At 45.6% G+C, this 19,993-nt stretch overlaps 1 protein-coding gene and 1 long non-coding RNA gene across 2 annotated transcripts in view; one reads left to right on the forward strand and one right to left on the reverse strand.

Annotated features, from left to right (window-relative positions):
• The first annotated feature begins 2,198 nt into the window (after positions 1-2,198).
• Positions 2,199-4,396, forward strand: LOC309328308. The gene is made up of 2 exons (XR_014150760.1): positions 2,199-2,469; positions 2,883-4,396. It is a non-coding gene; the product is annotated as an uncharacterized lncRNA (long non-coding RNA).
• Positions 4,108-19,993, reverse strand: part of ACE (angiotensin I converting enzyme) — a 65,273-nt gene continuing 49,387 nt past the window's right edge. The window contains exons 16-25 of the mRNA XM_081837607.1: positions 18,493-18,636; positions 17,500-17,691; positions 14,738-14,835; positions 12,787-12,959; positions 11,547-11,770; positions 10,540-10,684; positions 8,149-8,247; positions 7,077-7,199; positions 5,153-5,340; positions 4,108-4,842 (exon numbers count right to left, since the gene is read on the reverse strand). Of these exons, the coding sequence (XP_081693733.1) occupies positions 4,655-4,842; positions 5,153-5,340; positions 7,077-7,199; positions 8,149-8,247; positions 10,540-10,684; positions 11,547-11,770; positions 12,787-12,959; positions 14,738-14,835; positions 17,500-17,691; positions 18,493-18,636 (1,574 nt within the window). The 3' untranslated portion in view covers positions 4,108-4,654. The remainder of the gene's footprint in view (positions 4,843-5,152; positions 5,341-7,076; positions 7,200-8,148; positions 8,248-10,539; positions 10,685-11,546; positions 11,771-12,786; positions 12,960-14,737; positions 14,836-17,499; positions 17,692-18,492; positions 18,637-19,993) is intronic.

The raw sequence follows: 19,993 nt of genomic DNA on the forward strand, positions 1-19,993 counted from the left end.
AGGCTAGAAGTTCAAGGTTGTAAACTCTGTAGTAAACGAATCCAAACCGTCTTACCAGACTGAGAAGCATTTAGAGGAGCAGCCCCCCCCCCAGTATGTTCAGATAATATGTTTATTTAGCAGTCCAATTAGATGCAAAAAAAAAAAAGGTCTAGTATCTGCCAGTTGTACTCAGGGTTGTGAATGTATTTGCAGTAGAGGAATGTATTTGTATTTATCAGGAGCTGTGGTTTCGGTTCATTCTCCTGTAAGTTTGCAAAATCAAGGTTTGTGAAAAGAAGGGAAGGCTGCTTAAGAAATATTGCTGGTTCGTTTTATGCCCTGTGACTTTCTGCTTGAAACAGAAACCAGAATCTACTTTTGCAGATATCTTACATTTAGATCCCATCTTTCTTCCACCATCGAACCCAAGTCAGTGTTTATGTAGTCTAAAAAGCACACTGGTGTTATTCCTCATTTCAATCTGAGTAAAGAGAAAAGGCAGACCATCCGAAAAACAGATTCTTTCATCATGTCCATCTCCATCTTGCCTGCCTCCTCCAACACCTGCAGTCCAGAAAATATTCAATCTCCTGACTATCCAAATTTTACTTTATTTTCCTCCAGAAGGAATTTGGTTCCAACTTCTCAGTTTTAAAGATAAAGCAGTTTTCTCTGATAAATCAGCTGGCTTAAATGTTTGCTACATTTTTGGGTGGCAGGGCAGGAAAATATCCAGCACACACCCTGTCAATTTAATAGAATCATAGACTTGTAGAGTTGGAAGGGACCATGAGGGCCATCTAGTCCAACCCCTGTAATGCAGGACTTGAACTCACAACCCCGAGATTAAGAGTCTCAGGCTCTACCAAATGAGCTAGGAAATACTAAACTCCTGCCAGCTTCCACCTGAGGATTTCCCCTGCATAATTTACAGTTCCAACTCAGCCCTGCAATCTGTTTTCAAAGCTCATTATTTCTCTCGGTGCATTGGCATTATCTTGCAGTGCTGTTGAAAGCTGCTGGGCAGCTTGCTTTGGGAACAGTTATGAACCTTTCTGGAATGAGTTCCCCGTCAGAAGCCAGGTCTCAAACTTCTAGGATAGACACAAGTCTTGTGGAACATCGAGCAGGTGTAGGGAGCAAAGGACAAAGGCAATTCTCTTTTACTGCCTGTAGTCTGTGCCTTGAGGAATAATGATGGTGTTATTTCCCCCACTCCAACATCCAACTAGCTTCCCCTTCTATCAGTTTCAGTTCACAGCTGTCATGCTTCCCTTTAGCAGCAAATGTGGTACAGCAGAGGGGGAGAATCAGATGGGGACATCTCATGGCCATAGAAAGAATTACAAGCAGGGACCTGCTTTGATGATAGTGGTTTATCACTGCCAAATAATAATAAATAATAATAAATTTTATTTATATCCCGCCTTCCCCAGCCGAAGCCGGGCTCAGGGCAGCTAACAACAATAAAATAATACAACATTCTAAAATCATTTCATTAAAATTAATTCAACTCAATTTGATGGCAACCATTAGGCTAAAGTTCTGTGAAGATTGCCAAAGGAGGGAGTCAGGCTGTGCCCTGACCAAAGGCCTGGTGGAACAGCTCTGTCTTGCAGGCCCTGCAGAAAGATGTCAAGTCCTGCAGGGCCTTAGTCTCTTGTGACAGAGCGTTCCATCAGATTGGAGCCACAGCCGAAAAAGCCCTGGCTCTAGTTGAGGCCAGCCTAACCTCTCTGTGGCCTGGGACCTTCAGGATGTTTTTGTTTGAAGACCGTAAGTTCCACTGTGGGACATACCAGGAGAGGCGGTCCCATAGGTACGAGGATCCTAGGCCGTATAGGGCTTTAAAGGTTAAAACCAGCACCTTAAACCTGATCCTGTATTCCACCGGGAGCCAGTGCAGCTGGTATAGCACCGGGTGAATGTGATCCCGCAGCGAGGACCCCGTAAGGAGTCTCACCACGGCATTCTGCACCCGCTGGAGTTTCTGGGTCAGTCTCAAGGGCATCCCCACATAGAGCGAGTTACAATAATCCAGTCTTGGAGGTGACCGTCACGTGGATCACAGTGGCTAGGTCAGGGCGAGAGAGGTAAGGAGCCAACTGCTTAGCTTGGCGGAGATGAAAAAAATGCCGCCTTTGTTATAGCTGCAATCTGCGCCTCCATGGAAAGGGAGGTGTCGAAGATTACACCCAAGCCCTTAACGGAGAGATGGGAGTTGCCCCCCCCCAATCCCATATCGTCCCTTCCCAGCCAAAGGACCTCTGTCTTCGAAAGATTTAACAAATGATCACAGAATCATAGAAATAAGGAGTTAAAAGGGACCCCAAGTATCACCCGGTCCAGGAATCACAGCTGAAGAAGTCATTACAGTCTTCTTTTCTCTAGTAGAGATATATAGTACTTGTCTGCATCAGAGCAGAGGGTCATTTGACTGGGCATATGTGCCAAATAAGTTACGTGCTGCGTGGCTCTTTTGATTGGGTGATGTGATGGGATAATGAGCTGCTTGTGCGTAAAAGCTTGATCCCTCTGGGGTTTGGCTGGTCAACCAAACCGAGTCACTAACGGAGCCCCCAAAGCATGACTCCGTCAGTCGCTGGTAGAATCTGACAGTGGGCGTCTACGGAACTTACTCCAGCATAAAAGCTGTTTGACGGACATGCGCCTCCTGGACTCTCTGCGTGACAGTTTCCGGCGAAGGGTGGGAGTTCCTAAGGGGGGTCTTGTTACCTCTTCACTATTCTCACTGGAAGTATCCCAGAGCCTCCCCTCCGACTCCCCTTCCGCCGGAGCTCCTGCTCTCCCCCTACTGGTTCCTTCTTCTGCTGCAGAATCTCTCCTATTCTCCTGGAGCCTTTCCACCACCTGTTCCTCCGATGGCAGTTCCCTGACAGGTGAGTTATTTGATCTGCGCACAGCTTTCTGGGGGTACCAGTGTGCCACACATTGGTCTCGACTACATACACTGAACTGGCTCGGTTGCCTTTGATTCCCTTTCAGCTCTTTGATGCAATTATTCAACCCATTTTAAATTCATTGGTATTGTGCCACAAGTCACTCTACAGGTATGCCTTCCTTGTGTTTGGGCTGGTGCAGCATTTCCTGTTGCCCTGGAGGAAGAGATGAGCACAGATGTCTCCCTTGGAAGCCCCCGCCCCAGTCCACCTTGTGTGGAAGCAGCCTTATGGTGGCAACTCTGCCCCAATGGTGCTTTTAATCAACAGACTCCGGGGGGGGGGGGAATCATTTGCTTAATCCTCTTCCTCTCAAGTCCAGGCTGTCAGGATTAAGAGCAAATTCACTTTCTTGCAAGGGACAGACTCAAAACACAGCGCCTAAAGCAATGTTTCCCATCAGTAATGTCTGTGGAACAGCAAACAATGAATACATCGCCCCGTCCGACCACATACTCAGGAACAGCAGACTTCACTTAAAAAAAACAAAAAAACAAAAAAACCCTACCACAAAAACACAACTAGACTGAGATAAAAGTTACCCTTTGAGATTGTAGACATTTCTGATTTTAAGCTAATAATCTGGCTCTTTTTGGTGTGTCTGCTTCTGATGCAACAAGGCAAAACATAACTAGACACCCTTTGTAAAATGTGTTTGGGTTCTAGATTTCCTGAAAGCTGCCAGTTTCTGGTGTGTCTCTGTGTGTGTACTTAACCAGGGAGCAACATTTTTGTTTTCTTTCCTCATATATAGACCTTCTCTGAGGAGCCAATGGCTGGCTTGCAGTCTATTTCGTGCTGTTCCCTTCCCCTTTATCATAAAACGGCAGAGCCACTAAATTTGTGGAGACTGTGATTCATTTTAATTGCCACCCAGGAACCAAACAGATTTTTTTTTTTTTTTTTTAAACTGCCTGATGCAAAACGTACACAATGTCCTTCCAGCTTTCGGAGAAGCCCAACACAGCTTAATGCTGCATAACATTTAACCTGCTAGAATGGCCATAGTCCATATATAATTCACCTGCTCCCCACATGCATATATTCCAATCTTGAGGAAACCCATTGAGTCCATGTTGATTCACCTTGCCCGATTCTTCATTCCTCTTCTTCCTTTTTCTTCTTTCAAGAATCCAAATATTTACAATAAAAAATTGTGTGGGGATTTTGTTTAATGCTTTGGCTCTTGCATAATCAAAAGGTTTGATGAAGTAATTAGAAGGAAGAGTCCTCTCACGCCTCTGTTGACACAATTGCCTGCTTCAGGGAGGCTGCCCCTCCCAGCAGCTCACCAGATCTGTCAGTACATGTGCAGAGTAAATTGTCCACACCTGAAGTAGGCCTTAGGCCACACACACACACCAGATACATGCATGTACATGTACTCACAACCCATCTACATACATGTGCATACACACATTAGTCATGGAACCCTTGTATGCAGGCATGCATTGTGTATATATGCACACAAACATGCATTCACACTCTCTCCAGACCTGTGGGTAAAATAAAGACAGCCTCTGCACCTTTCACAAACACACAGCTCATCTGCATTTCTGTTCATGTCCATTGAACACATTATGAATACACATACACACACTCGCATTCACACTCTCATTAGGACCAGCGCACTCCTCTCTCACACACAGCCGCCCACGGTCTTTTCGTGCACACTCACACACAGAGGCACAGCAGTTTGGAAGCACCCCAGCTCATTTCAGCTCCATTTCGAAGCCGTCTTTGCCCCCTCGCCTGCTCATGACGCATTTGGCCACCAAAACTATTGTCGTAACGAAGAGGAAGAGCCCGATGATGAGCAAGGTCCACTGGCCTGCTGCGGCGTCACTGCTGCTCAATGACATCCCGAGGAAATTGACTCTGTTATCCCCTTGCATCTGGCCTGGGTGAGAACCAAGAAAAACAGAAAAAAGGAAGGGGGCAGCTCAAATGGAATATGGCTTGGATGGCAAAGGACTCAACAGCTCTTTGCCCTCAGCCAGGAGGGGTTAAGTTGCAATGCACTTAAATTATTTCAAAACCTGTGGTCCAGTCTAGTGATTCTTTGAGTATAGGAACGGCCTCCATGGGCCAGTTCCTTGAGCTAATAAAATTAAGAGAGGGAGCCTCCTGCTCCCCTCCCCTCCCCCCCCCACCATTTCCATGTTATAGGGATTTTTGAGAGGAAGACTCGTTTCAGAGCCTTTCAGTACCCGCAGAGGGCATCCAGGTATATTCTGGCCAGCCCAAAGTCTCTCCGTTTCGCTTGTTCTCGTTAGCGAGCCACTCTGTCAGCGGTTGGAAGTAGGTCAGCAAGGCCGCAGCTGACATGTTGCGTTGCCCTGTGATAACTTCCATGGCGTCGGGCCAGGGTTTGCTGTAGCCCAGCTTCATGGCGTTCCTGCGGAAAGCAAAACAGCAACACAAACGTGTGTTGGGTGGGTGTGCACATTCACACACAGGACATGAAGTGGGTGGATGACATGCTGCAACAACCTAAGAACTGCCTCTCTGTCTTTCACTGCAGTGAGATCGATCCCTCTGAGAATGTAACAGGCAGGCTGTAATGTTACCTCATATTGTTTTGTTCCCAGCATCTGATAGACAGCCCTGGGCTCCTGTTATGTACTGAGTTGCAACCTGATTGGCCTACAGGTGAATCCCGGAATTAGCCAATCACGTGCGGCCCATTGAGTAAATAATGTATATAAAGCAGATATTTTGGGGGAACTTTCATTCCGCACTACTATGAGCTGAATAAAGAGCATGAAATCCACACTTGACTCCGAGTATATTTCAGCTCCTTTAGCAGATGTCAGGGACTGACCCTTCCGGGGAGGAGAAAGAGGAAGACAGTATAGATTTACAACAGGGGGTTGAGGGAAGTTGCAGCTCAGAAGCAGATGAGGGGTAAAGCTGGGAAATAATGGGAGAGACAGAACAACACCCAGCTGACACGTTGTCATTAGAAAACATTCCAGACCCACCATCTCCCAGAACCCGGAGAGCCTTAAAAGTAGGAGAGCAAAGAGCTCAAAGACAGAGGTCACGTAGCAGCACCCATAGAGGAGACGATGAGAATGATGAATGAGGAAGTAGGAGAGATGGGGGTGGGGGGTTCACTCAGGACAATGCCATTATCCAAGAGGCTGGGTTCTATAGCCTCTCTCTGTACAGTTTGAAATAAAAGGACTGTAAGAAGCTTTTCCTTGTCTTTATACTTCCCTGGGCAACCAGCTGGGAGCCGCTGACAGCATCCTGACAGCCCCCCAGCAGAATTCAATTTTGCAGTGCTGCCAAGTTGTGGGTCTTATGCAGAATTGCAAGACCTAGAATTGTAACAGGTCCTACTACACCCAAGTCAGGATGGGCTGTGGATATGTCAATTTCGCTCCGTTTCTCATTGTTCAGTTCTCCATATTTCCACATCGATTTTCTTTCTTTCTTCCGGGACTTCCGGGTTAGCGCCAACGACTAATGGCGGATTCCCTCTGAGCTCCGGAGGGATCAGCTCCACGGGATCGGGTCCTGCCGCTGCGGCAAAGCGGGGACCCTCGAGAATAGCAGGCGGGTGAAGCCTGTGAGCGTGGGGACTCAGCGGGCACCATTTGCGCCCCCCCCGAACAGCGAAAGAGCCTTTTTAAAGGCTCTGGAATGGGACGGGGTGAGTGGCGCAGTGCTGAGAGTCGATTGCTTCTTCTGTGGAGTGAAGCCGCGCAGCTGTGGTCGGAGAGCACAGACTTTTTCCTGAGCAATTGGACTCTTTCTTTTTTTAAAGGGGCATTGTGAGTCAAAACAGGAACACCCAAAGGACTGAGAGGGCCCCAGGGGACTGATACCCGAAGCTTCTAACCAAAGGGTCAGAGCAGAGCTTTCCAGACTTTTCATGTCGGCGGCACACATTTCAGACACACATCATTTTGGGACACAGTAATTCACTTTTTACTAGCAAACCAGAGGTGTTAAACTAACCCCTTCCCAGCCCTGGGAGCCGCGCAGGTAGCATTTGCGTGACACACCTCCACACTGCAGCAGCTGACACTCTTAACGTGTTGTGACACAGTTTGGAAAGTAGAGTCTTACAGTGGTAGGGTCTTACAGTGTAGCCCCACCCAGCAGATGTGACTTGTTACTCACGCTAGGATTGTCCCAGCTTTCTTAGACTGGTAGATGTCACATTTGTGCAGGGGTCCTGTGTGGCCAGCAGCATTGCACAGGGCCTGGTGGAACTGGAACTGGATAATGAAACTGACAAAGTATCTGGAAGAGAGATGGAACAGGTGAATGGGAGGTCCAAGGTCACACTGTGCTCCCGGCACCCCCTCTTCTTCTTTATAATCATACTTACATCCAGGGACGTCAAACAACTTACAAAAAAATCCTTTGGTCGAAAATCTAACTATAACATACATCAAAATCATCCTCCTATTACTTATGCATAACAGTATATTCTTTTGTCCCTACTCATTTATCCTAATTTTTCCCCCCTTCCTCCCTCCCCTTTAACCCCTCCCCCCTCAAATTGTTCTCTTTTCAAATCTTTAACCATGTGCACATATTATGCATTCTAATTTGGATGCTTGGGTTGGCTTCCCCCCGTGCTATCCAATTCCTATAACTTGTACATTTATTCAAAATCTCTTGACATTTGTTTTCCCATGTATCTTCCGTCATTACCTGTTCAAATATATCAGACTGTATATATTCAAAAACATAGTCATTCCATTTTTCCATTTATCCTTTTCTTTCAATCCTGATGCAATAACAAGCATACCAGCTAAGATGATAATTTTATACCAATCTTGCTCTTTTCTTTCTATTTTACTATTCCCCACTATTCCTAAGATAAGCATTTCTCTACTGACTTCTATCTTTCCCTGAAATACATCAGAAATAACCGTTATAATCTTTTGCCAACATTCCTTCACACAAATACACTCCCACCACATATGTGCATATACCCCTAACTCTTGACCGCAGTGCCAGTACTTAGGACTCAATCCTTTAACTATGTATGCCAGTTGCACCGGGGTTCTATAACATTTCAATAGGAATTTCCTACTTAATTCTTTATATTTATCCGTTTTTATTTTATCTCTACTCTTCATCATCTCTTGGACTGTATTCAAATGAAACAGCCCTTAAGACGGGACACTCTGGCCTAACCTTTTCTAAATAACTCAGGCTAAGCAGGAAATCACCTCCTTACCGGACATATGGGACATTTGCAGGAATGTGGAATTTAGCCCCTGGGTCGAAATCTTCTTCTGATCTTGGCACAGGAGGACATAAACCTTGGTACTTCAACCTATGCAGTAGGGATAAAAGGAGGAGAGGGAGAGAAGAAGAAGAGTTTGGATTTGATATCCTGCTTTATCACTACCCGAAGGAGTCTCAAAGCAGCTACCCTTCTCCTTTCCCTTCCTCCCCCACAACAAACACCCTGTGAGGTGAGTGGGACTGAGAGACTTCAGAGAAGTGTGACTAGCCCAAGGTCACCCAGCAGCTGCATGTGGAGGAGCAGAGACGCGAACCCGGTTCACCAGATTACGAGTCCACCGCTCTTAACCGCCACACCACACTGGCTCTCCAGAGAAAGAAATCACCAGCCAAAAACCAACACTGAGTGCTGATCTCACAGGGTATCCAACCTAGAACAAGGATGGGAGAACCTGAAGTCTAGGGACCAAACACAGCCCTTCCAGGCCCTTCTCTATAGCTTCTTGGGCTCTTTCTGGGCCACACCTCTCTTGAGTGCTTTTGTGTTGCTGGAATATTCCCTTGAATCGTGCTTAATTGCTGCCTGTTTGTGTCTCTGTGTCTAGGAACCTCTGGCTTCTGCGTGCCCATAAAGTAGTCATTGTTCCACCCACATATGCCTCTGACCCTGCTCACCCCTGGCCTATGACCCACAAGGTAAAAAAGGTTCCTTGCTCTACCCTTGCTCCGGAGGAGCAGATGTCTTGCTTTGGAACAGGATAGGGCCATTGTGTAGCTGGAGGGGCTTGCTTTTCTTCAGATCGTCACCAACCTATTTCCACAATTACTGGTTTGGTTTTATTTGCCCTAGAAAGAGCCCTACTTTCAATACTTTCTTCATCCCATAGAGCAGGGATGTGGCACCTCTGGGGTGACCGGATTACAACTTCCATCTCCTCCAACATTGGCTGGAGCAGAAGGGAAATGGAATCCAACATCTGGAGGGCCACAGATTCTACCCTAGATTATCTGTGGCCAGAATATACACACCATGGGCATGTCTGGAAGGGGAATAACTTCCAAAGTAGCACCCTGGGCAACCCCCAGTAAGGTAGGCTCCATTTTGACCTTGAACACCACCTGGGGAAAGTCAGCAATGTTCTACCCACATTTTCAGAAACCAGGCCATGTTTGCTCTTCACCCTCCACTCAGTTCTGAGTCAAGCTTGCTCCCAAGAGCCAGAAGCTTTGGACAAGAGCTCACCAAAAAAAGGGAAACCAACGCCACCGACTGATATAGACAAACTACTGGGCGCTGTTGGAGGAGAAGCAGAGTAATTACATCATGACACTGCAAGCATTAAGTTGGAATGTGAATGAACTAAACTCCCCGGAAAAGAGGGGGAGAGTATTTCATATATTAAAAAAAGAACATTTGGACCTGATTTGCCTATAAGAAACACATGTGACAAGGCTACATCGGAAAATTCTGAGTAATAAAAGATTAGGAGAGGAATTTATTTCATCAGATAAAGTTAAGAAAAGAGGAGTAGTACTTTATGCAAAGGAAAGCCTGTCACCGAAATTTTTATTTAAAGATGACCAAGGAAGATTTGTCGCAATTGAAATTCAATTACAAGGAGAGAAGTTTTTGATAGTAGGTATCTATGCACCGAATGAGGGGAAATCGGAATTTTTCAAGAAATTGCATGAAATTTTATTGGACTATTTAGACTACAATATGATCTTGATGGGAGATATGAATGGAGTGGTGTCAACAAATATGGATAAAGCTGGGAAGAATGGCAGACGAAGGTGATGGAATATATGGAACTGGCTGAGATGACTGGCAGAATCCGGGACCAAGGAGAAGAGTCGGTGGAAGAAGATTGGAAAAAATTTAAAGTTTATCTTCAAAAATATTGTAAAATTAAGGATTGTTAGAAACATGTTGGAAAAAGAAAATTATGTGGTTTTGGCAGAAATGATATAAAGGATTAAGTAAAAATGAATTGATGAAAGAGAGAACGTAAAACTACAGTATATTAAAACAAATTATTAAGATAAAAACAAGGTTGGAAGGATTTGCTGAAATAATAGCTTGAACTAGAATACAAAAATGGGAAGTGTGAGGAGGTCAAGGAAATAAGTAAAGGAAGAAAGCTATGTAAAGGTTTAATTTGTTCTTTTTCTTTTTTAAATGATTGTATTTTTTCTGTCTTTTTTCTTTTTCTTTTTCTTTTTTTCTTTTTGTAACTTTCAAAATTTTGAATAAATATTATTATTATTATTTTTAAAAAAGCTTGCTCCCAGCATAAACATATGGGCAGAACTCATCCATCATGAAGCACAACCAAATTTTCAGATAGTTTCCTTCTCCAGGCAGCTACCCAGTACCCACCTAAGACTCCACCATTGTTGATTGTACTCCTCATATGGGATGCGCCCATCAAACACTTTCCATCTCCACTGGTCCATCAAGTAGCCAAAGGGTAGGAAGGCTATCTTATCTAGTGCGATGCTCATCAGGTAGTTGATGTTACTCTCTGGCCAGGAGAAAGAAAGTAACAAGAAGAGTCTTAGACCCCAGTTCTTAACCTTCTGCCCCATCTCTCCTGGTGGTCTTACTACATTCCATGTATCCCACCCTTTACCTCCCAACACCTTATTTATCAAATTCCTAAATCCCACAAGCTCCCACAACCAATCTTATGCCTACATTATATGCTTAAACAAGGGCTAGTCAGTCAACATTTATGATGTCTAATTCAGTTTAAGGTAAAGGTAAAGGGACCCCTGACCATTAGGTCCAGTCGTGGCAGACTCTGGGGTTGCTGTGCTCATCTCACTTTATTGGCCGGGGGAGCCGGTGTACAGCTTCCAGGTCATGTGGCCAGCATGACTAAGCCGCTTCTGGCAAACCAGAGCAGCGCATGGAAATGCCGTTTACTTTCCTGCCGGAACGGTACCTATTTATCTACTTGCACTTTGACGTGCTTTTGAACTGCTATGTTGGCAGGAGCAGGGACCGAGCAATGGGAGCTCACCCCGTCGCGGGGATTCGAACCGCCGACCTTCTGATTGGCAAGCCCTAGGCTCTGTGGTTTAACTCACAGCACCACCTGCGTCCCTCTATAATTCAGTTTATTCCGAGCCAATTTGAAAAGCCAATCTGGGTCAAAAGGCAACACAACAATGGTTAAGTGCATCCCTGCTTTTGAGTCTGTGGGATCTGGGGCAAAGTGTGTTGAGACTTGGTTCTGGGAAGCATATGTCCATTTCAATCACCGCTTTGGCAGATTATAGATATCATGAACTCTGGTGTTTTACAAAGCTCAAAAATTCTAAAGAATTGCTGCTGAGAGCACTTTGCAACTAAGTGTCTCCATGTGGTCCCCTCCTGCTTACCTGGGTTGTCTTCCACCTGATTAAGCAGCTTGATGCTGTACAGGTGCTTTGGGGTAGACACCGACAAGGCCATGACATCTCCGATGGCTTCATGAAATCCTGGGTTGGCCCCATCACGTAACGAGATGGGTTGGTCCTTGTACTGCAGGAAGTACTGGACATGGCCCATCTCGTGATGAACTGTTATTAAGTCATCCATATTCACAGAGGTGCATTGCTTAATCCTGAAGCAAGAGAAATATGGGGGAAAGGTGTCACGTCCATGTAAAATAATAGAAGGGAAAGTGAAATAGAAGGGAAATTTAGAGTTGGAAAAGATGAACAGCCAATTTAGTTCACTCACCAGCCAACCGAGAGTCAGCCATGAGAGCAGGCAGATTGCTGAAAGATTTTTTTAATAGAGCAATGGCTCCAGATGATTTATGCAGCCAGATGATTTATGCAAGTGAACTGAGCCACAAATTGCAATGAAGACGTCTGCCTCCTTCTCTCTCGCTTACCTGACCCAAAGCTGAACAACCCACCTGAACCCTGGATCTTTCTGGAGCACTACAGCAAACAGCCCAGCAGACAAGGGTGGGAAACAGAGCTGTATCTAAACCCAGAAAAGATGTGGCATTGGTGCAGGTGGAAATGCGGGGGGGGGGGCATGTACACCCTGATTTTGGGGAGAGTCCTATGCAGAGTGGTGCATAGCAAGTCCCATGGTCCACCTATGTGGTGACCTGGAGAAGCAAACAACCAACTTCAGGAAAAGAGAAGGCAATATCTCTTCGGGGGGGAAAGGAGATTGTTACGTGGCAGTGGGGGTAAACTCTCTCCCTCTGCCAGAAGAAGAAGAAGAAGAGTTTGGATTTGATATCCCGCTTTATCACTACCCAAAGGAGTCTCAAAGCGGCTAGCAATCTCCTTTCCCTTACTCCCCGACAACAAACACTCTGTGAGCTGAGTGGGGCTGAGAGACTTCAAAGAAGTGTGACTGGCCCAAGGTCACCCAGCAGCTGCATGTGGAGGAGCGGGGAAGCAAACCCGGTTCACCAGATTACGAGTCCACCGCTCTTAACCCCTACACCACACTGGCAGCCAAAGCACAGGAGGGTAAGAGGAAAGCCTCCCCTTTATGGATCTACCCAAGGGTCAAGATGGTGGTAAAATGCATGACCACAGGCCCATGGCAGTGGAGGGACAAAGAAGACTCTACTGCCTACAGCCCTTCTACACCCAGTCACCACAGAAGCACCTGAAGTCCTTGCGGTTGAAGAAGTCCCAGGCTGAGGCATGGCACACCACGTCCCTCCCATCTGTTGGCTTCTCCAGCATAGACTTTTCCCAAAACTCAGGTGGCATAGGGATGAGACCCAGGGATTGGAAAAAGCTGTCAGATTGTTCAAACATCTTCTTTGGTGTCCAGCCCTGCAGAAAGGAGAGCAAGTGTAGAAGAGGCAAGCTGAAAAACCAGCAGAGAGATGGACGAAGAGCACATAGAATCGGGACCGTGAGGGTCATCCAATCCAACCCCATGCAATGCAGGGATCTTTTGCTGAATGTGGGGCTCGAACGCATGACCCTGAAATTAACAGTCGCGTGGAACCTGCAAGGTCATTGTGAAAGGCTTGCCCCCTCTGGCTGGATTCTTCCTGCTTTTGCTGCAGCGTAATGTTACATGCTAGCTGAAAACAGGAAAAAAGATCTGCAAAATACAGTGGTACCTCGGGTTACATACGCTTCAGGTTACATACGCTTCAGGTTACAGACTCCGCTAACCCAGAAATAGTATCTCGGGTTAAGAACTTTGCTTCAGGATGAGAACAGAAATTGTGCTCCAGCAGCATGGCAGCAGCAGGAGGCCCCATTAGCTAAAGTGGTGCTTCAGGTTAAGAACAGTTTCAGGTTAAGAACGGACCTCCGGAACGAATTAAGTACTTAACCTGAGGTACCACTGTATTTGGCATGGAAAATCAGGAATGTGATATGTTGACAGATGAGGTATCAGACTGATGGGGTGTAGAGCTGAACCCTAAATCAAGGGCGGAATACAGCCCTCCACACTTCTCCATCTGGCCCCCAATATTCTTGCTAGGCCACACCCTTTCCTCAGGTGTATCCCTAACATGCCCCTGCTTTGTAGCATCCTTGGGTGTTTCTCCCCACTGGCTGGAATGTGTCATTGAACTCTGATAATGCCTCTTGCTTACCTGAATGAAGGACAGAGAAGGGTGTGTGTGTGTGTGGAAACAAGCCTATTGTACAAATTGCTCTACCCACGTTTGCCTCTGGGCCTGCTCACCAATGACATTTGGTCCCATGAAGGTTGCACAGAAGGGGATGCAGCTATTGAGTTGGAAAAGGTTCTCTGTCCTTTCCCTAAACATTCCCATAATCTAAAAACACCCATGTACAAAAGCACTAAGGAAGTCATCCTTGGGGCCTGCCCTACTTCTGCGGAATCTCATTTCCATAAAGGTTTTGCAAAGTCTAAAAGACCTTCCTCTCGATAGCTGCAGGTGAGCAGATTTGGGGTTCCTACAGGTCTGGCTGGGCTGTTACATGCACCAAGAATTCACAATGCTGTATGTCAGATACACAACAAAATATAGTCATACCTTGGAAGTCGAACGGAATCCATTCCGGAAGTCCGTTCGACTTCCAAAACATTCGGAAACCACAGCTTCTGATTGGCTGCAGGAAGCTCCTGCAGCCAATCAGAAGCCACAGAAGCCCTATTGGACGTTCAGCTTCCGAAAGAGCATTCGCAAACTGGAACAGTCACTTCTGGGTTTGCGGTGTTCGGGAGCCAAAACGTTTGAGAACTAAGCTGTTCGAAAACCAAGGTACGATTGTACAGAGAGAAGCAGAAACTAAGGGCAGCAAACTAGTGGTTTGTTTCTGGCCCACCTGGAATCTCCTTTCCTGGCCTGGAACTGTGGATACTAGGCTGGGTAGATATCAAGAAAAGGCATTCTACATGTTCTCCGAAGCACCCTCCTTGAGAGCTAAAAGTTTCAGTACAGTTAATGGGAACTGGATGCTACTTCAACAACTCAACAACCTTGAGCCTCACCTTAAAAAGCTGCTAAATAATTCACTCAGATTTTTGCCCTGGGGAGCTTCTAAACAGGATGAAAGTTCAGGCTAGTCCCCAAGAGAAACCGTTTCAAATAATAATTGAATAAAAACCTAGCTGCACCAACCTGGCTTTTCATGGCGGGTGTTGCATCCACTTTGATCGCGTTGGGGTAGGGCATGACGAGTTCAAAGATGTTTGACCATGATTGTGCCCACATGTTTCCTAGGAAACAGAAAATAGAATTAATGCATAGGTAGGGGGCCAATGAGCCCCCCACCCAAGGGTAGCACAACAACTAGATCCAACATCCACTTTCTGAGGGAAGAAGGGCTGGGTGCTTCAATTTGAATTCATATGGACAATCAATAACTTTGTTCTCCAATATCTTCCTTCCCTTTTCTAAAGAAGAAGAGTTTGGATTTGATATCCCGGTTTATCACTACCCGAAGGAGTCTCAAAGCGGCCAACATTCTCCTTTCCTTTCCTCCCCCACAACAAACACTCTGTGAGGTGAGTGGGGCTGAGAGACTTCAGAGAAGTGCGACTAGCCCGAGGTCACCCAGCAGCTGCATGTGGAGGAGCGGAGACCCAAACCCGGTTCACCAGATCACGAGTCTATCGCTCTTAACCACTACACCACACAGGCTCCCACTATATTAGAGGTACAATGTGTATAATAATGGTCTTTCCACTTGATTGAGAAGTGCATTTTTTGCTTCCCATGTCTTCTCTCAAAGTTGAGCTTCAGTTAGAGGAATATCACATTCTGTGAACCACTCAGAGTGCTATGTTTTGCACCTGGGAGAAATGTGATAAGGTGGCATCCCAGAAAGTGCACCCAGTGCTTATTGCCATTGCCATATAGAAAGCGCTTCTGGAAATGTTACAGACATCTCTTGAATATTCATGAAAGTGTTAGCAGGAGCAAGACAACTCACTCTTTCCCCCTAGCAATTGTTTCGTTCATTTTTTTAAATAAAATAAAAAAAAACCCTTAGAAGCTGCTTGTTCCCCATTCCTGTGCTCCAGCACACAAACCATCAGGTTTTTTTTGGGGGGGGGGGTGCAAGAGGGCAAATGGGAACAGTGGGTCAGCACTCTGTCCACGCTAAACTAGACTTTCTCCTCCATCCACAATGCGGATTGGATATAATACTATAATCAGAGCTTGCAGAAGTAAAGGAAAAGTAGTGAAACCAGGTCATATTTTGTCTAGCTGTGCAGAACAGCTCTAACTCCATTTCTGCATATCTTCTTCAAGAGTCATTATGCAGCAGCCTTCAAGGCGCCGTCTTATGCTTCCTAAAGAGCTACTAAATGCATCATTGGCTGTCTCGGTGGTGACATCTACAGAGAATTAGAGGCCAGTGAATAGCATTGAAGTGTTAGTTCTGTCTGCTTCCACTGAAAGAATCTGTCTGTTCTGTTTAATGATTATTCAAGAACTGCAAAGAGGCTACAGCGCTTAAAAAAGCACACCCAGCAACTCCTGCAACCTGGAGGTGAGTGGAATAGCAGGCACATCAACTGGACCAGGGTAAATATGGAACACAGACAAATGTATATAAAGGCACTTATTGTTTAGCAAGAAATAATTTAGTTTATTATATTATTTAGTTTATTATTTAGCAAGAAAAATGAAACTTCCCACACACTGCCAGAGCTTAAACAATCACGATATTAAAGCAGAATAGACATTTGTCACCTCTGAAAGTGGGACCTCTCAGTCAGAAGAGAAGAGAAGACCTTTCATGAGATTGAGGCATACCTCTTAGAGTTTCAAAAACGAGATAAGTCATTATGACATCTGAATTTTAGGCATTATGACTGGACAATCCTTATTTTTGATGTCATATAAAGCCTCCTTTCATGATCTCACCTTAGCCCATGCTCCCTGGAGTCTTGCTGAGGGTCCAAAACTAGTCAACTTCTCCCTTTTTATGTCTTAGCATGTCTGTTAAAGACCCCAATTTTGGTCACTCAAAATATTTTTTCCATCTCCTGTCTCCATGTCTTCTCTAAGGCCGCAGCTTTTAGTCATGTCCCATCCTGAACCCAATTTCTTGATAGCCTTTGCAGTTTTGATACCTCACAGTTTCTCAGTTCTTCCTGAACTTCTGTGATGCTATAGATAGCAGCTCTTAACAATTTCGGTAATCCTTCATTGCCACTTTATGTCCTATACACCTAGTTCCAAATTGCTCATCCCAACACCTGGCCTACAGTGTCTGACTTTTGGAAAATGTCACTATTCCTTCCTCTTTCCTCCTAATTCCACTGAATTTATTTGCAACTCAGCCTTTTCCCCATCCAGATGTGTGGGGTATAAATATTAAACAAGAAGAAGGAGGAGGAGGAGAAGGAGGAGGAGGAGGAGAAGGAGGAGGAGGAGGAGGAGAAGGAGGAGGAGGAGGAGGAGGAGGAGGAGGAGGAGGAGGAGAAGGAGAAGGAGGAGGAGGAGGAGAAGGAGAAGGAGGAGAAGAAGGAGAAGGAGAAGGAGAAGGAGAAGGAGAAGGAGAAGGAGAAGGAGAAGGAGAAGGAGAAGCATTTTAACACTGTAAGCAAGCTGACTACTAGGTTAGGTGAATTAATAGCATCACAGCACCATTGATTATATTTTCCCTCTCTTCATAACTTTTCTCCATGTGTAAGGCACATATTATTTTTCTTGACCTAAGAGCCACTATATGATATGCTCAACAAATGTGCATTTGGCAAAATATGCTGCAGACCGGCTACAAAATCCTTAATCCTAAAAACCTAGACACTGGGCATGGCTTAATACAAGAAAAAGCAACCATGGAGTAGGCCTCCAGAACCACAGAGACAATGGGGAGTTGCCCAATATTGTCTTCTGGCTCAGGAGTTTGGTGTGGAAAGGCTTACCTAGCAAATGAGCTGGGATAGGGCCCCTGAGGTTGATGTGACCTTCACCATACTTCTTGTAGAGAGCCCGGCGCACATAAGCATGCAGATTGAGGTACAATGGTTGAAGCTCTTCCCAGATTTTCTCCAGAACATCTTCCAAATCCGGTGTTTCATACAGGGATCTCCAGAAAGCACCATTGTCAGAATGACCTGCACACGAACATGAGAACATAGAAGCCCTTCTTCATCTTCTCCAGTTGTGTCCCCAGGGCTGGTGTTACTGCCTGCGGTGGAGCACCAGGTGACACCCTCCCCAAAAGCCAAAACAGATCTAGTTATTTTGGCATCTGAGGCAGAACATCTTAAAAGCCCTTCTCCCCTGCCTGGCAGTCAAAATACAACCATAATAAATGAAATCATGAATGGCTTGCTACTCTTTCACCATGAAACCAAAAAAGCTGCTTGTCTAAGGCAGATGTTTCATGCTGCTTGATGGTAGGTTTGGCCAAACCGCAATGTTGCAAGACCATAGCAGGGAATATCCTTTCTAAGCTCCTCATTTGAAGTATTAAAAGGCTCCAGCTCCCCCTTCGCAAGTCTGACATTCTGCCATGGGAACAGAGTAAGTGAACTTTGTGGACATCTGCATCTATCTGCCTTGTTCTTGAGTGGCTCTGTAGTTTAAAAAACAACAACAACGAAGCAAAACAGTGCATGCCTTTGTTCTGGTGGTTAGACCAGTGGACTTTGCTGGAAAGCTTCAGTTACTGATGGCAATGTAGGCTTTCCATAGAGGGACACTTTCTGCTGTTATTCTTATTAGTCACTCTTTTTTGCCACGGGCAACTCAGAGCAACTTACAAAGAAAAGACCACAATGCTTCCTAAGTCTGCATTGACTTTTGAGGCTCACCTCAAACAGTCTGGGTTCCGCATTCGTAAGAGTCATCCTCTGCCCTTACAACCCACTGTTCCCTTTCTTGGAGCAGTCAGCACTGCAAAACACGCTTACCATTCAATATGGCAGCCGTATTGCTCAGCTCTACGTATTTCTGGTACATGGTTCGGATTTTCTTCCCTGATACATCCCGCCAGCCTTTCCAGGCATTGAGGAGCTCGTTGTAGTCTCTTGAGTGAGCCATGATGTCCGTGAGTTCTAAACAAAGAGCCAAGACAAGCGAGAATTAGGTATGAGACTATGTACCATACGTGCTGTAATGTGTATATCTCTCTCCTTTGGCCTGCCTTTGCTCCCTCTGCACTGTGCAGCAGGGGTGGACTTTGGTAATACTCTGGTAATATGGCGCCTCTGAGCAAGGCCCTGATGGATCTTCTCAGTTTTGCGCCCCCTTGGCCCGCACTGCCCTAAATCCAGCACTGTGTGCAAGCTTACTTATTGAGCTTCCATTATGTTCTCTCCAAACAAACATGGTACACTTCTTTAACTGTGGAGCCACACCCTCTACCTCCCTTCATATCCTTTCTCAAAGCCCACCTGCGCCACAGAGATTTTCCTTCCTACATAACGTGTTTCATAGCCTGTTCTACTCAGTGCTATTTTTCTAGAAAAAGAGGTGTTGGAGTTCACCATGAATGAACGCCTCACTTGTTCTCTTATGATGGAAATGGCGCCCACCTGAGAGGTGCCGGAACTGAATTCCGGTGAGTTCTGGCTGAAAAAAAAGGCCTGGTTCTACTCTTCATCAAAGCACGTCCCCCTCTCTTTTATCTATGTTCATCACACCCAGGCTGCTCTCATGAACTTCATGTGCCTCATATAGTTTAATGGCAGGAACAAGGCTGTTACGCCCCACTACTTCTCATGCTTTGCTAAAATCCACAGGACTTGAATGAAGCTCATGGCTAAGATATTCAAGACACAGTATATAATAAAACAATGGAATTTGCTTCCACAGAAATGTGGTGATGACCACCAACCTGGTTAGCTTTAAAAGGGGATTAGACAAAACCATGGAGGATAAAACTACCATTGGCTACTTGTCACGATGAGTATCACAGAATTGTACCATCGAAAGGGACCCTGAGGGTCATCTTGTCCAACCCCTCTGCAATGCAGGAATCTCAACTAAAGCATCAATGATAGATGGCCATCCAACCTCTGCTGAAAAATCTCCAGTGAAGGGGAGTCCACCAACTTTCAAGAGAGTCTTCTCCAATGATGTATCAGAGGCAATGTGCCTTGGAATACTATGTTATGTACTGAGCTAAATCCTAGAATAATAGGACCCAGAATGTAGTCTGATTGGTCAACAGGAGCCACCCAATCCAGCTCCAGGTAGAAGTGAATCAGTGACCTGATTGGCTGCAGGAGCAGTCAATCAGGCTTCTGGAGGAGGTGAATCTACAACCTGATTGGCCTACAGCAGCAGCCCAGAATTAGCCAATCACGTGGGGCCCATTGCGTAAATAATGTATATATAGCTAGACGTTTTGGAGAAAGTTTCATTCATTGCTACTATGAGCTGAATAAAGAGCATGAAATTCACACTCGA

The sequence above is a fragment of the Podarcis erhardii genome (genome assembly GCF_964252035.2).
Source record: "Podarcis erhardii genome assembly, chromosome: 13".
NCBI classification, from domain to species: Eukaryota; Metazoa; Chordata; class Lepidosauria; order Squamata; family Lacertidae; genus Podarcis; species Podarcis erhardii.